Source organism: Aphis gossypii, unplaced genomic scaffold (assembly GCF_020184175.1).
Source record: "Aphis gossypii isolate Hap1 unplaced genomic scaffold, ASM2018417v2 Contig00768, whole genome shotgun sequence".
NCBI classification, from domain to species: Eukaryota; Metazoa; Arthropoda; class Insecta; order Hemiptera; family Aphididae; genus Aphis; species Aphis gossypii.
In genome coordinates this window covers 1-15171 of record NW_026083272.1, presented here as the reverse complement: position 1 = coordinate 15171, position 15171 = coordinate 1, and the positions used below count along the sequence as shown (strand labels likewise).

Genomic DNA, 15171 nt, shown 5'->3' with positions numbered 1-15171 from the left:
TGTAGCCATATACAAATATGACAATTTATAAGATACCATATATTATATTATTATTATTACATATTATATACATTGCACTGAACATTATAATAGAAGTGCATTAGAAAATATTATTGTAAATCTAATAAGATAATATTATGATTGTTACTTACCGTAAACCACACGAAGTATAGCGAAATAAGCTAGGTCGTATTACTTCAATTTCTTTAAATTGAAAAAAAAATACTGAAAACTGATGAGAGCGTTAGCGAGTGCCGTTGAGTGCTAAATGCTAATGACAATATAATAATATAACATGATATAAAATGAAAATATAACGAATAACGATACGGTCGACCGATACGGCGATACGTAGTACATACGATGAAACGACTATCGCCGACGTGATTGACTTTTTGACCATTAATTGTGGTTTTTTCACGGTATCAGATATAATTAGTATATATATAGCAATACAGCGTCGGCCAGCCGCGGTAATACCATGGAGTAATAAATACTATTCTATGGATAAAATGTCGTCTAGACGGTATTAGGTATAAAGGCGCATTCACAATTACGTCGTGTGTCGTGTCGTGCGATGTGAAGAAGTGGACAAGGTAACTATGGTTACAAATGTTACAATGTTACCACCATATTGCTTACCTTGGTATCTGGTTTCCCATAGAGCCCGGTCTTTTTAAAAATAAATAAATAGACTGCGTTAGTACGCAAATAATATAATTAATGACTGTCATTATTACTGATTAAAATTGTAAGTGACGATGTCTACTGTTTTAACCTGTGCTAATTAGTAAAATTTTCAATACGAAAGATCACGTAATTGTGTATAATATTATTTAGTTGTATTATATTATAAGGCCGTGCTTTTCAGGACCATCATATATTAATTTATATTACAAAAATCATTTTTAAAACATTTTTAAAATTACTTAAAAGTGATTGAAAATGAAACGTCAAAATGAAATATATAACCATGAAATGGCATTATATAGAAGAAAAGTTGTGTTGCTGTATGTGTGGCACAGATGCCAAATACAAAAAACGTAAGTTTAATGAGAGTGTATCTTTCAAGTTTTCAGCATCAATGAAATTTGACTTAAAAAAAAACGAAAAAATGCTCTAAAAATAAAAAAAAGCGGGCAAGTGGGTACCGCTCTGCTGTACATTAGGTGTCGTGTAGATCACTATTATGTATTAAGAGAAGGTTAAATTTGAATCCAATGATAATTATCATTGTATACGAAAAACAATTCTGAACGAAGATGATTTGTCAGCCTAGGATATAATTTTCAGTTGTTGGTGAAAAAGGTGGTTTATGTTTTAATGACCTGAATACATCAAAATTTAAGTTTTTTATAATTATTATTAGCTAAACTTATGGAAAATCTTGTAATACATTTTCAACTCTTAGCTACTTAAAAAAATTGTGCCTATGTATTCTTATAATTTTTTAATCACTATAGGAAGAACTTATGAGGAACTTTGAATTAATTTTTCAAGTTTTTGATAGGGCCAAAAAAATTTTATCGACACTTCAAAAATATTTTTTCAGAAAAGTTGAAAATTTCAGTTGCCTATAAATAGCTCAAAATATTTTAAAAATTAAATCACCTAAAGAAAACGCGAATCCTAATAACTGGTAAAATTTTAAAGTATACTTTTTGAATAATAACAAATATTTAAAATCGTTTGGGATAAATCGTTGTCGTTACGCTATTTCGTAAAAATTTAAAATTCAAACGCACATACAATTTTTCCTATAATGATGTTATGTGTTTTCTCTATAGCTACTTGAAGGAAAACTTATGGAAAACTTAGTGTTATAATTTAAATCCTTAGTTATGAACACAAAAAATTTTATGATTTTTCAACTTCAACATTACTTGCAAATTTTCGCGTTTTCGACAGATTTCGTAAAAACTTGAACTATAAACGCTATATAAAAAAAAATTGTGACTAACGATTTTTAATTTTTTTTAGCTACAATAAAAACAACTCATAAGGAACCTTGTATTAAATTTTAAACACTTTAAAAAAAATTTCTGAAAAAAAATCGAAAATTTCAGTGGTCTATAAAAACTCAAAAAAAGTCAAAAATATTTGAAAATTTAACTATATATAAATAGCTTGACATAACAATTGGTGAAAATTTCAAGTATTTTCAGTGATTAGTTTTTGAATTACAACCATAAAAAAAAATCGATTTGGTCGAAAACTGGTTTTGCGTAAAAAATCCAGTTTTTCCGTCATTTTTTTTTTGTTTTTCTCGATTTTTTTGAAAACTGTTGGAAAATGTTAACTTTTGAATGCACCGAGGATATTCACTTTTACATCGGAAACAACCCCATAGCTTGAAATTGGAGCATTATTTCGACTAGTTATGCTGTACACAGACACAAAAAAAAAAACAAAAAAAAAAAAAATCATTGTAAAATCAATACATTCTTCACTCCGTTCAGAATCTAAAAAATATAGTCCAGGGACTAAAATATATCTGATTTCAGGGGACACATTACACACTTAAATTGAACAGTTACTTTTGGCTTTGACGGTTTTCTATTGCAAAAATAAAACCTATTGGGGCCTTAACCGTAGTTAGGGGGGCAGCCTAGTAAAGTATATCAATAAAAGTATTTGTATACTTTTTTTTGTGTTCGAATACTATTTTAAATACTTTTTTAAAAAAATTATTCAAATACGTATTCAGAATACTTTTATTTGTATTTTTTATTTACACACTTTGGTATTCAGTGGACACAACACACTGAGTGTCCTTGAGACACTGTATTTTAGCACCTGAATATACTTGACCTAAATAAATCTTGAAAGAACTATTAATTTGAATTTCAGAACGATTTTCAATCTAGCTAACAGTTAAAAATGTTGTTTTAAGTATTTTTTGTAACAAGAAGGTAAAATTAAATTCTTCGATTGTCAGAAAATATAATAATGACAAATAGTTAGGTATCTGTATTTTTTCTATCAGTTGTTAAAAAATCAATTTAAAGAAAAATCCTTAATATTAAAATCAAAATTAATAATTGGTTATATAGGTTCATATGTTATTAAAGCAAATCTTAGGATGGAAAAGCATTCTTTATGATGTTCTATATAAAGATGCAAGTCATAAACATCCAGCCTCCAGGCCTTACTTATAATTGATCCAGGAGGTAGACGACTGGAAGTTGCTCATTATTTTAAATATTGACTTAAGGAAAGAAAATTAATTTTGCATAAAATGATAGTTTTTACCTCTAAATGTATTGTCTTTGATACATTTTAAATTGATTTAATATAAATATTATCTAGTGTTGAAAGAAGATGGCATGTGCGACCGATACCAAGATCGATCGTTTTTATGGCGACTACAGCAATTTAGTGTCTGAGCAACAACTCAGCAATATACCACAATTTTATCCGCATGAGCTCAACAACATTTGAAGAGCTAGTTTGTTTAGTTGGTCCTCATGTAACAAGATTTCCAAATTTTAGAAAGGATACTTTAGTTGTTGGTGAAATATTATCATGTACATTGAGATATGTATGAATTGCATAATACTTTTATTTTTATTTATTTATTATATTTATCTTTTCCGTGTAAATAAAACTTATTTATTTATAAATAATATGCCCATTTAGATACTTGGCTTCAGGAGATAGTATGATGTCTTTGGTATACTCTTTCCGTATGGGTCATTCAACAATATCAAAGTTGATTTGTGAATGCTGTTCAGTCATTTGGCAGGTTAAAGAGAAAAATGTAGGAATTTATAGTATTTACAAATCTACAGGCAATTATACCTGTATTTATGTAAACTATACTTAACATACCTGATTCATGAGTCATGATCAAAAAAAATATAGCTAAGCAACATACTAAATAGCATTAAATATTTAAAGGTTTTGTTTACTCCATCTGTCTTAAATTGGAAAAAAAAAGGCTAGAGAATTTGAAGACAAGTGGAATTTACCACATTGTGTTGCAGCAATTGATGGAAAACATATTGTTCATCAAGTGAATTATTTTTATTTTAATTTTGTTTCTTATCCTACCTAAATATAAGTACTTACCAAATACTTACCAGATACTTACCATATTCAGGCTTTTTCAAATGATGGTTCTTACCATTTCAATTATAAGGGTACGCATAGTACAGTTTTGTTGGCTATGTGTGACGCCAATTATAGTTTTTTGCTGGTCGATATTGGGGCTCCGGGATGATGCAGCGATGGAGGGGTTTTCAGGAGTAGTAATATGGGCAAAGCTTTTGCCAATAAAACAATTAACTTACCTGAAACCATAGATATTGATGGTGTGAATGGACCAATACCATACTTTATAGTAGGAGATGAGGCATTTCCACTTACCGAATACTTGATGAGGCCATATCCTGGTCGTAGAAGATCTACTATGCCAAAAGATGAAGAAATTTTCAACTATAGGTAAATTTACTATAAGAATACACCACACCCACATATTAATAATGTACAACATACCAAATTTGCTTTTAACAGAACCAATTGTGTTTTTTTTTTTAGCTTCAATTGAGTAGTATTTTAGAGAAATGTTAAAGATTTTATGTTAGTAGATATTATCAACAAATTTGATGCAAATTTGAATGTAAATTTTCTATGTAGTATGTTTTTTGAGGCACTTAATATAGATGTGGTGGTATATTCTTAATAAAAATTATTACTTATCAAATATTAAAATTATACTAGTAAAATATTCCAAAAAAACTATTAAGGTTAAGCAGAGCACGACGAACGATTGAAAATGCTTTTGGCATACTAGCATCACGATTTAGGATTTTCAGAAAGCCAATAATAGCTTCTGAAAAAACAATAATAAATATAACGAAAGCAACAATTGTTTTACAACTTTATAAAAAAGTTAGAAACAGACGCAGGTAAATATTATGGAATAATATTATAATAATAATAATAATTTAATAATATTATCTTAACAGGTATAAGCATGTACAACCAAGCCATATCATGCAGTGCAAGCAACATGCAAACAGATGAACTACAAGGTTTAGTCCCATTAAACCGTGCAGGTTCAAATCATTATAGTTCAAATGCTAAAGAAATAAGGGACAAATTAAAAATGTATGTTAATCATGCAGGAGCTTTAGAGTACCAACAGAGACAGTTATAAAAGAAAATTAATAGACATATATACTAAAAATAAAATTTGTACTAATCTTTTGAACAGTGCTTTTTTTTTGCAGCAAACACCAATGCTAATATGTCCTCTTCCAATTGAATTTTTATATTATTAGGTAAATCTTTCATTGTTTCCATCAAATAGTTGCAAAATGGGTCAGTCACTGATGGTGTTGTAGGTGGTGGTGGTGGTGTTTTGGGCCTAGACGATATTAATTCGTTTAAAATAGCTTCACCAATAACATCATGCGTTTTTCCTGAAATTTATACATTTATATTAAAATCACACAATATGTAGAATTTTTTAATAGTTTAATAATTAATGGTAAAATAGTATTAATTAATGTTGATCATTACGATTCTTGGTTTTTTGGTTTCTATTCAAACTAAATATTCTTATATCTCATTGTAATTGTTCATCCTCATTATTGTGATTACTAATAAATTATTAATAGCATTATATGGACTATATTATTTTTTCATTTTAATATACAACAATTAGTATTGATTATAAAGATATTCAAGTAATAATATAATGATCAATAAATTAAAATAAGATAGATAATATGTCATAATTATGGGTATTTATGACAATTGTAATTATAATAACTACATAATTCATCTATCTATAAATAACATAGACATTTTACTTTTTCTTGATGACGAAGCATTTGAAATGGTTGGACTTTTTTGTCAATTTCAAGTGTCAAGTTTGAAGAAGTACTAAAAAAAAATATGTATCATGAAAAACAAAAAAAAAAAACTTCATATTTTTAGAATTGGTATTTCATTGGTCACATATATAATATGTAGTATTGACTGTTTGCTGTAACTTACATTTAATATAATTTACCTATGAAAAAATAAACAAGGTAAATTACTTACGTTGGTTCAACAGCTACAATGTCCTCAAAAAACTTGAGTTCCTCAAAATGCTCCCATACTTTTAATGGTGTACTGCCACTACTAGATGGACGTTTGTAACTTTTTTTTTCTCTTGCATACTTATCCCTCAAATATTTCCATTTATTCATAATAGACGTTACATCATAATTACCTAAGAAAAAAAAACCCCAACAAACACGCAAAAGAACACACAAATACAAACCATTATTCAATAATAATACAAATAGCTTGATAATAGATTGGACCAAACCTCCACACTCAAATGGACCAATTCCCATAATTTTCTTTTTTTAATTTCAGTCCGGTCCTTTAGAGGTAGACGATGGTCCCACAAAGCAGGATGTTTAAGCACTGCCCCAATAATATTAGAATATAAGGTTTCATTACCAACTGTATCATCTACTATTTCGGTAGTCTTTGGCCTAATATTTTGTGGCTTAATTGCTGTCCTCACTTGATCCAGCGATTGTGATGTGCATGTGCTAGGTATCAATGAAGTATCTATAAATATTAAAAAATGTAATTGAATAATGCAAATATTGAATTACAATTATAAACAGTATAATAATAATGCCAATGGTATTATGATTTAAAGTAGGTCTGTTAACTGAATTGTTACCTACATACCAAGGCTATATAAAAACATATTATTTAAATTTAACTTCAATATTTAATTTGAAAATGTAATAATTATACTTTACTCTTAACATGATACATACCTAATACATTACAATCGTGGATGAAATGAGGCAAATACAACCTTTGGCATTTTGAACAAGTTTTAACCACTACAGACATGGCAAAATGGTACCTATACAATAGTCAATATTCAATATTGCAATACTTATAGCAAACACGTATGACTGACGATTGACGACTGTCGGACTGTATGAGCTATGACTGATACGAGCAACGAGCGTAGTTCAGTACTTCGTAGTTTTCGGCTTCGGCATGTCGCAGTTACAAGATTGTCTAGATATGCAAATCGCTAATTTGAAATTACTAATTTGTTATCAGTAATTATAATCATGTCATTTTAGTCAATATTCAATAATAATAGTGATAGTAATTAATAATCTATAACCACTCTTTAACCGTTTATACCAGAAACGACAAAAGTTGAGATGTATTCAATTCTAGGTATCCTCGGTTTAAACTTGGTTGTACCAACATACCAAAAGTTAAACGTCCAATCAGAATGCGATTTGACCAACACGACACGACACACGACGTAGCTATGAATGCGCCTTAACTTTTATATTTTATAGCAATATCATATAATAATATTAATATTTGTAACCAATAATATTTTTATCAACGACGTTTAATTCGTTCAAATCTTATTTCTGTACACTGCGAACTGCGTAGTGTAAGTACACAATGCAAATTCGTTTACTGTAACTAGTGTAACTAAAAATAATTTTAAATATGAATTTTGCAATATTAATAATATAATATAATTTATTGTACTTGCAGTTAATGTACCTCGTCGCTACCTATATAATATCATACCCGACCGACATCTTTATTCTGTCGATTCTAATCAATTTCTTTTCGTTTTTAATAAATTATTGGTTTCTATATCAATATCATTATTTTCTTTATACCAGAATATAATATATAAAATATATATATTTATGACTCGATCATATTATTATAATATTATATAAAACTATATAAGGTACGTTTTGGATTTTTGTCGTAATATCACAGGTTAAAATATAATTTAAAAAGGTCAAGCATTTTGTATTATTTAATAGGTATTAAGTGTAGGTAGCAATTATTATAATATAATTTTAATTTAAAACAATTTTTATGATCCTATATGTTTTCATTATTAATAACTTATATGGTGTAGTTAAATTGGTAGTATTCTACAGGGTGATTTTCTTATCAAACAACACTCATTATTTCCAAAAGTATTCATGTTTTTGAAAATATTTTAGATTCCGAACGGAGTGACGAATGTATTGATTTTACAATGATGTATGTTTTTTTTTTTTTGTGTGTCTGTGTACAGCATGACTAGTCGAAATAATGCTTCAATTTCAAACTTCGGGGGTGGTTTCCGATGTAAAAGTTAATATTTTTGGTGCATTATAGAGGTAAAAAGTAAACATTTTCCGACAGTTTTCAAAAAAATCGAGAAAAACAAAAAAAAAAAATGACGGAAAAACGGTAATTTTTACGCAAAATCAGTTTTCGACCGAATCGATTTTTTTAAAAGGTTGTAATTCAAAAACTAATCACTGTAAATACTTGAAATTTTCACCAAATGTTTATGTTAGTGTTATCTATATAGTATATACAGTTAAAATTTTTTGACTATTTTTGAGTTATTTATAGACCACTGAAATTTTCGATTTTTATGCGAATTTTTTTTGAAGTGTCGGTAAAAAAATTTGAATGACCAAAGAAATTTGAAAATTTAATACAAGGTTCCTTATGAGTTGTTTTTATTGTAGCTAAAAAAAAATTAAAAGTCGTTAGTCACAACTTTTTTTTATAAGCGTTTATAGTTAAAATTTTTACGAAATCTGTCGTAAACGCGAAAATTTGCAAGTAATTTTGAAGTTGAAAAATCATAAAATTTTTTGTGTTTATAACTAATGATTAAAAATACAACACTAAGTTTTCCATAGGTTTTTCTTCAAGTAGCTATAGAGAAAACTCGAAGCATCATTATAGGAAAAATTGTATGTGCGTTTGAATTTTAAATTTTTACGAAATCGCGTAACGATAACGATTTATCCTCGAACGATTTTAAATATTTGTTATTATTCAAAAAGTATAAGTTGTAGATACTTGAAAATTTTACCAGTTATTTAGATTGGCATTGCCTTTACATGATTTAATTTTCAAAATATTTTGAGTTTTTTTGAGTTATTTATAGACAACTGAAATTTTCAATTTTTCTGAAAATTTTTTTTTGAAGTGTCGATTAAATTTTTTTGGCCCAATCAAAATATATATATGTACATAACTAAGTGTTAATCACACATTTTATTTTTATATTAAGTATTCTAAAACTAATGGTTTTAGGTTGGATAAGATGAAAAAGGTATTTTGTAATCGAACAAAAAAAAGAAAAGTGCAAAGGGAGTTGGATGCTTTAGGTGATTGGTATGTAGGTTGTTTACCAGATGTTTCAAATAGTACTCATGCCATTTTACCTGTACAAGAAACATTGCCTAATCCTATACAACTTCTATTTCAAGTACTGTTAATAGTCTATTAAACACTGTTGGTTCTGATATAGACCAGTCTGATCAGCAAATAGTAAAACATAATAATATTCTAATTTCAAATCTAGCTATTGAACATGTACCTATTAGAATCCAGCAATGATGAATTTATAAATATTTACAAAAGTAAATATAATAAACAAAAAGATATTTTACAATCATTGGCTCATTGGGCTGTAGATTACAATGTCCCTCAAAATACAATTAATAAACTATTAGAAATTTTGAAGTATAAAGCTAAACTTTCATTTATACCTAAAGATAGTCGAACACTTCTTCATTCTAACTCTACAAAAGTATTAAATTTAAAAAAAAGTAGACCCAGATGGTTTATATTATAATTTTGACTTACGTAATGGAATACTAAGGTTTTCAACAATTTTACCTTTGCAAGAGTGTATTCAAATTGCAATTGGGATTGATGGGTTGCCAATATTGAAAAGCACCTCCAGTCAATTTTAGCCTATTTTAGACTATATTATGCCCTATCATAAATATGTTTTTCCTGTTGGAATATTTCATGGCCATAAAAAACCATCAGATAGTAATAATTATCTTTCTGATTTTATTGCTGAAGTGTTAGAACTAAGTAGGAGTGGATTGTGGGTGACCATTAAGCTTAAAAAAATTGAAATTAAAATTATTTGTTGTGATGTTTCCCTGCCAAAGCCTTTATATTAAGAGTAAAAGGACATTCAGGTTACTTTTATTGCACTAAATGTTCACATGAAGGTAAATATTACCTAAATAATGTTTGTTTTCCCTACAAGGAAAAGGCAATGAAAAAAGAAGTCATGAAGATTATATTTTGATGAAAAATGAGCAATATCATATTTCACCCACAATATCATGTCTTGCATTGATTCCCAATGTTAATATTGTTGATCTGTTTCCATTGGATTATATATGTTACCGTAAATGCCCGATCACTAGGTAAACCTAGGTTTTACTAGTTAATGTTAGGTTTTACTGTTTGTACTCAGTAAATGCTGAAATTCTTAATTTTATTCGGGCTTTTAATAAACACGTTGTGTACATCCTAGGATATACAAATTGACTTAGTAAAAGCTGATCAATACACGACACATTTGATTTAAATATGGTTAATAAAGATAGGTTTTATGACGTTTTAAATCCAATAATTAAAAAAAAAGATTCTAGTAATACTTTTTATTTAACACGTGAAATGTACAATACGTATTTACAAGAAGTGAAGAAAGCAAAAACAATCGCTGTCAAAAAATCAATTCACTATCGGAGATTAAAACGTTTTGATGTTCTTTATATTGGGAATGAAGACAAACTTATTGTTCCAGTGGAAAGTGGATCTGAAGATATTCGATACTACGTATGTAATGACGAACTTTTTGATATTATACACTCAGCGCATATTGAAACAGGACATGGTGGTAGGGATCGGATAAATCATATGCTAAAAAAAAAATTCAAAAATATTAATGTGGAAGCTATAAATGTGTACTTGAAAATGTGTGAAACATGCCAGAAAAAGCATAGTATGCCAAAAAAAGGACTCGTTGTTAAACCGATAATGCACAATGAAATGAATTCTCGATGTCAAATTTATTTGATTGATATGCAATCAAACCCAGATAATGGTTTTAAATACATTATGGTTTATCAAGATCACCTGACAAAATTTGTGATTATACGGCCTCTACGGTGTAAACGCGCAGAAGAAATTGCATATCAACTTCTAGATATATTCACTCTCTTTGGAGCTCCTAGTATACTACACTCTGATAATGGGCGAGAATTTGTAAATAAAATTGTTACCAGTGTATGTGAAATGTGGCCTCAAGTTAAAATAGTTCATGGCAAAGCTCGTCACAGCCAATCTCAAGGATCGGTTGAACGAGCTAATCAAGACATCGAAAGTATGATAGCAACTTGGATGGAAACTAATCACAATGCAAAATGGTCTGAATCTTTACGATTTGTTCAAGCAATGAAAAATTCAGCATTTCATTCAGGTTAGTTATAATTATTATTAACTTTTGTTCTGTTGTATATTTAAAAGGTATTTTTATCAATTTAATTATATCATACAGTTTTAGGTTAAAAAGTATTTAGTAATTATTATAAAAACAAGAAAAAATATACAACAGAACAAACACAGATTTTCGTGGTACACCCATGTATAATATAACATTGAAGAATTATTATTTGTATTAAAATAATCCTACAATTTTAATATAAGTTTTGAAATAAAGTATAATATAATAAAAAATAGCTATAAATGATTACTATTTTTTGAATTAGGTATAAAACGATCTCCCTATGAGGCAATGTTTGGATGTACAATGAAAATGGGACTTGCTACTTCGAGTATACCGAAAAATGTGATAACAGAACTCATTAATGAAGATGACCTTATATCTGTCCTTGAAGACTCTAAAATTACAATTTCCAATGAGAATGAAGAGAAGAATAATACTGAAAAAATCAATAAGGACATAGACATTGATCATAACCGAGGAAAAAAAATCGATATTGAGATCAATAAAAATACAGGGGTAGATATAGAAACAAATATAGACAACGATGAAAAAACAATTTTATCGAAGAAACATAAAAATGAAAAAGTTAATGAAAAAATATTACTTGAACGTTCTACTCAAATTAAACGACAACGAGTAGAGTCACTTCAATCTCTGGAAAAACAAGCGAAAAAAATGAAAAAAATATCTAATAAAAAATTTCCTGCTGCATTAATTGGTCTAACAGTGCGAGTGAACATTCCAGATTTCGACCGATGTAAAATTGATTCTCTCACATTATTGGCTATAGTTGTTGAAATTATTGACGAAGAATTTTATCGATTAGGATCTAAAGCTGGTACATTGAATCAATTATTCACTAGAAATCAATTTACTTTATGCGAAGAAAAATTTATTTCAATATCCGATGTTCCAAATACAACAACAAGCATACGCCAAGCTGTTGCTCAACTTTCACTATCAGGTGGTCAAGGATTTTTGAGGTGTGATTGCCAGAAAAAATGTACAACTAAAAAATGCAAATTCCGCCAGTCAAATGTATTATGTAATAGCAGGTGCCATAATAGCACAACATGTGCAAATAAATAAAATTTTTAAATAATTATTTCTAACTACCCGCCAGTTTTACTAATTTTTATGAAGAATAAATAATAATTCTGTTTTTAAATGATTTTTATTTTGTATAAAGAATTTAAATAACTGTCAGTAATTTGTTTTAATAATATATAATTATAATTTTTACGCAGCTTAAATGTTATGTGTCGTGTATTGATCAGCTTTTACTAAGTCAATTTGTATATCCTAGGATGTACACAACGTGTTTATTAAAAGCCCGAATAAAATTAAGAATTTCAGCATTTACTGAGTACAAACAGTAAAACCTAGGTTTACCTAGTGATCGGGCATTTACGGTAACATATACACTTGGTGTGTCTGGGTGTCACAAAACGGCTGATTACCTTATGGTTAAATAAAGGGCCAAATAATGTCCGCTTACCAAGTTGGAAATCAAAAAAAATTACAACCAATCTTTTAAAAATAAAGTCATGTATTACAAATGACTTTGCAAGAAAACCTTAAATATAGGTCTTAAATTAAATCACCTTGATTTAATCTAAATTATAATATACTGCAAGTTATATTTATTTTATTAATTAAGTTTATCTTCTAGATTGTTCTATTAACACGGTTGATGGGAGACAGTGAGAAAAATTATGCAAAAATTATTTACAGATAATTTTTTGTCATACCTACTACTCCTTTATAGGTTAGGTAAGCAAACTAACATTTTCAAATCTTCAACATTGTACAGTTATAATAGGCAAGTATTTTTTTTTTTTTTTTTATGTACCTATTTAATTATGTGTATAATGTATGTAGGTACTAGTATTATATAATTAATATCTTATAATACCTAATTTTTGTTTCCAGTAAGTATAATACAATTTTTGATGTTAATATTTACAATTGTACAATCTTTAGATTGTAAATTACATAAATTGATAGTAATATACATAAGTGTAAACAGTTTTAATAAAAATTCATTTTTGTATAAAAATAACTAAAAAAAAATCATTATATATCAGAAAATGTATGGGAATAATATTATATTATGCACTTATTCTATGTATATTGTATTCTCATATTTTTCTTTCAGAAGCGATTTTAAAAATGAAAAAATTTAAAGAAGTAACAATCAAAGAAATTGAAAAACCATTTAAAAGTTGGATGGCACAAGCTCCTTCAAGAATAAAAAAAATGTTAAATTAAAAAATTGTATACTTAAAAATTTTTTTTATTATTTCTAGTATGATTATTCTATTATTATATAACTTTTATTTTTTCATTTTAATATATTATACACCTGAAAAAAAGAAGGACTCAAAGAGATGTTTTTGTTAATTTTTTTTTATTGTATTTTTTAAAATTATTTAAAATAAATAAATTTGTATAATTTTTTCATGATGTTATAATAAATAAATTTAAAAGAAGGATTCAAAAAGATATTTTTGTTATTTTTTTTTTTACTATATTGCTTTAAATTATTTAATTTATTATAATAAGTAAATTTGTATAATTGTTTTTATGATTTTATTATACAAATATTTTGAAAATATTTGAAAACTAATATTTGATCAATGCTGTTGGAAAATTATTTTCAAAATATTATTAATAATATTTGATTAATATGGTAGTGAAATATTCCCAAAATAATATCATCAATATATTTGCTAAATATTGTATGCAAAATAATATCATCAATATTTTTAGTAAATATTGTTGTTAGATATGTTCATAATTAAATAATCATTGGACAAATGATGATCTAACAATATTGTGACAATATTTTAAAACTTTTTGACGATTATGAATGAATATTTTTAAAACATTTTAATAATGTTACAAAAATATAATATTGCTATATGTGGGATGGCAGTGATCTCGAACTTTTAACAAATTATTATCTTTAAAAGTTAATAAACATTTTTCACAAACCTTAGCTTTTTGAAAATGTTTTTCTTCTTTTAAAGTTAATTTGTTAATTGGTAAATTAGTTTTATAAATATCATTAATTTTATTGCCTACAGTTATCATACTATTCATACATTTTTTGCGGCGTTTTTACCTCTGTATATTACTACTTTTCTAGGAATTTCAAACTTTTTTATTAATTTTTTCGGAATAATATTATAGTCAACTTTTACATAAAACCCGTAACTTATAAGTTTATGTAAATGTGTAAAAGAGTTTATGGTTTTTTTTTTTTACCATTGTTATGAACGCCATCGCGTGAGCCTGTGATGTTCTGTTATATTTTTATATTGTGTCTCTGGTTGTATCCGAAGACGACAATTTGTTGAAACCGTTTTCTGTGTAGCGGGTGTTAATTAAATGTTGCGGAATAATTATTATTAAAAGAATAGACGTTTTTGGATTTAAATAAGAATATTACACTTAATTAGTTATTAAAATAATATAATTTATTCTATAAGCACATTACTTAACTCGAATGAGTCGGGTTCAAGACTAACTTGTCGACAAGACCGATACTATAGTCTTGTCGCGCATAAGCAAAAATATCTAAGATAAGACGCCTACATACAGGTGTTATTATATTCTGTAGTACAAGCGTCTCTATAGTCTATAGTGGTGGGCATATAACACCATTTTGAAAGAATTTATCAGGTTGTTTAGGGTTTAAAATACATTTGAAGTCAGCGTATATAACAATTGGGATTCGTTGAGTATTTTTATAGTTTTTGAAATATATGAAATCGTCATCTCCTTTTTCAAACATTATAGGTCTTCCTAATTTATTTTAATACACATTT

At 27.4% G+C, this 15171-nt stretch overlaps 1 protein-coding gene and 1 pseudogene across 1 annotated transcript; one reads left to right on the top strand and one right to left on the bottom strand.

The window, feature by feature from the left end:
- Positions 1-3422: 3422 nt before the first annotated feature.
- Positions 3423-6901, bottom strand: LOC126555254 (uncharacterized; annotated as a pseudogene).
- A 4226-nt stretch (positions 6902-11127) lies between these two features.
- LOC126555255 (KRAB-A domain-containing protein 2-like) lies at positions 11128-11854 on the top strand (the record flags this gene model as incomplete). The annotated part of the gene is made up of 2 exons (XM_050210203.1): positions 11128-11311; positions 11601-11854. Coding segments are annotated over exons 1-2 (438 nt in total), but the record flags the coding sequence as incomplete, so codon positions are not given.
- Between the last annotated feature and the right edge of the window lie 3317 nt (positions 11855-15171).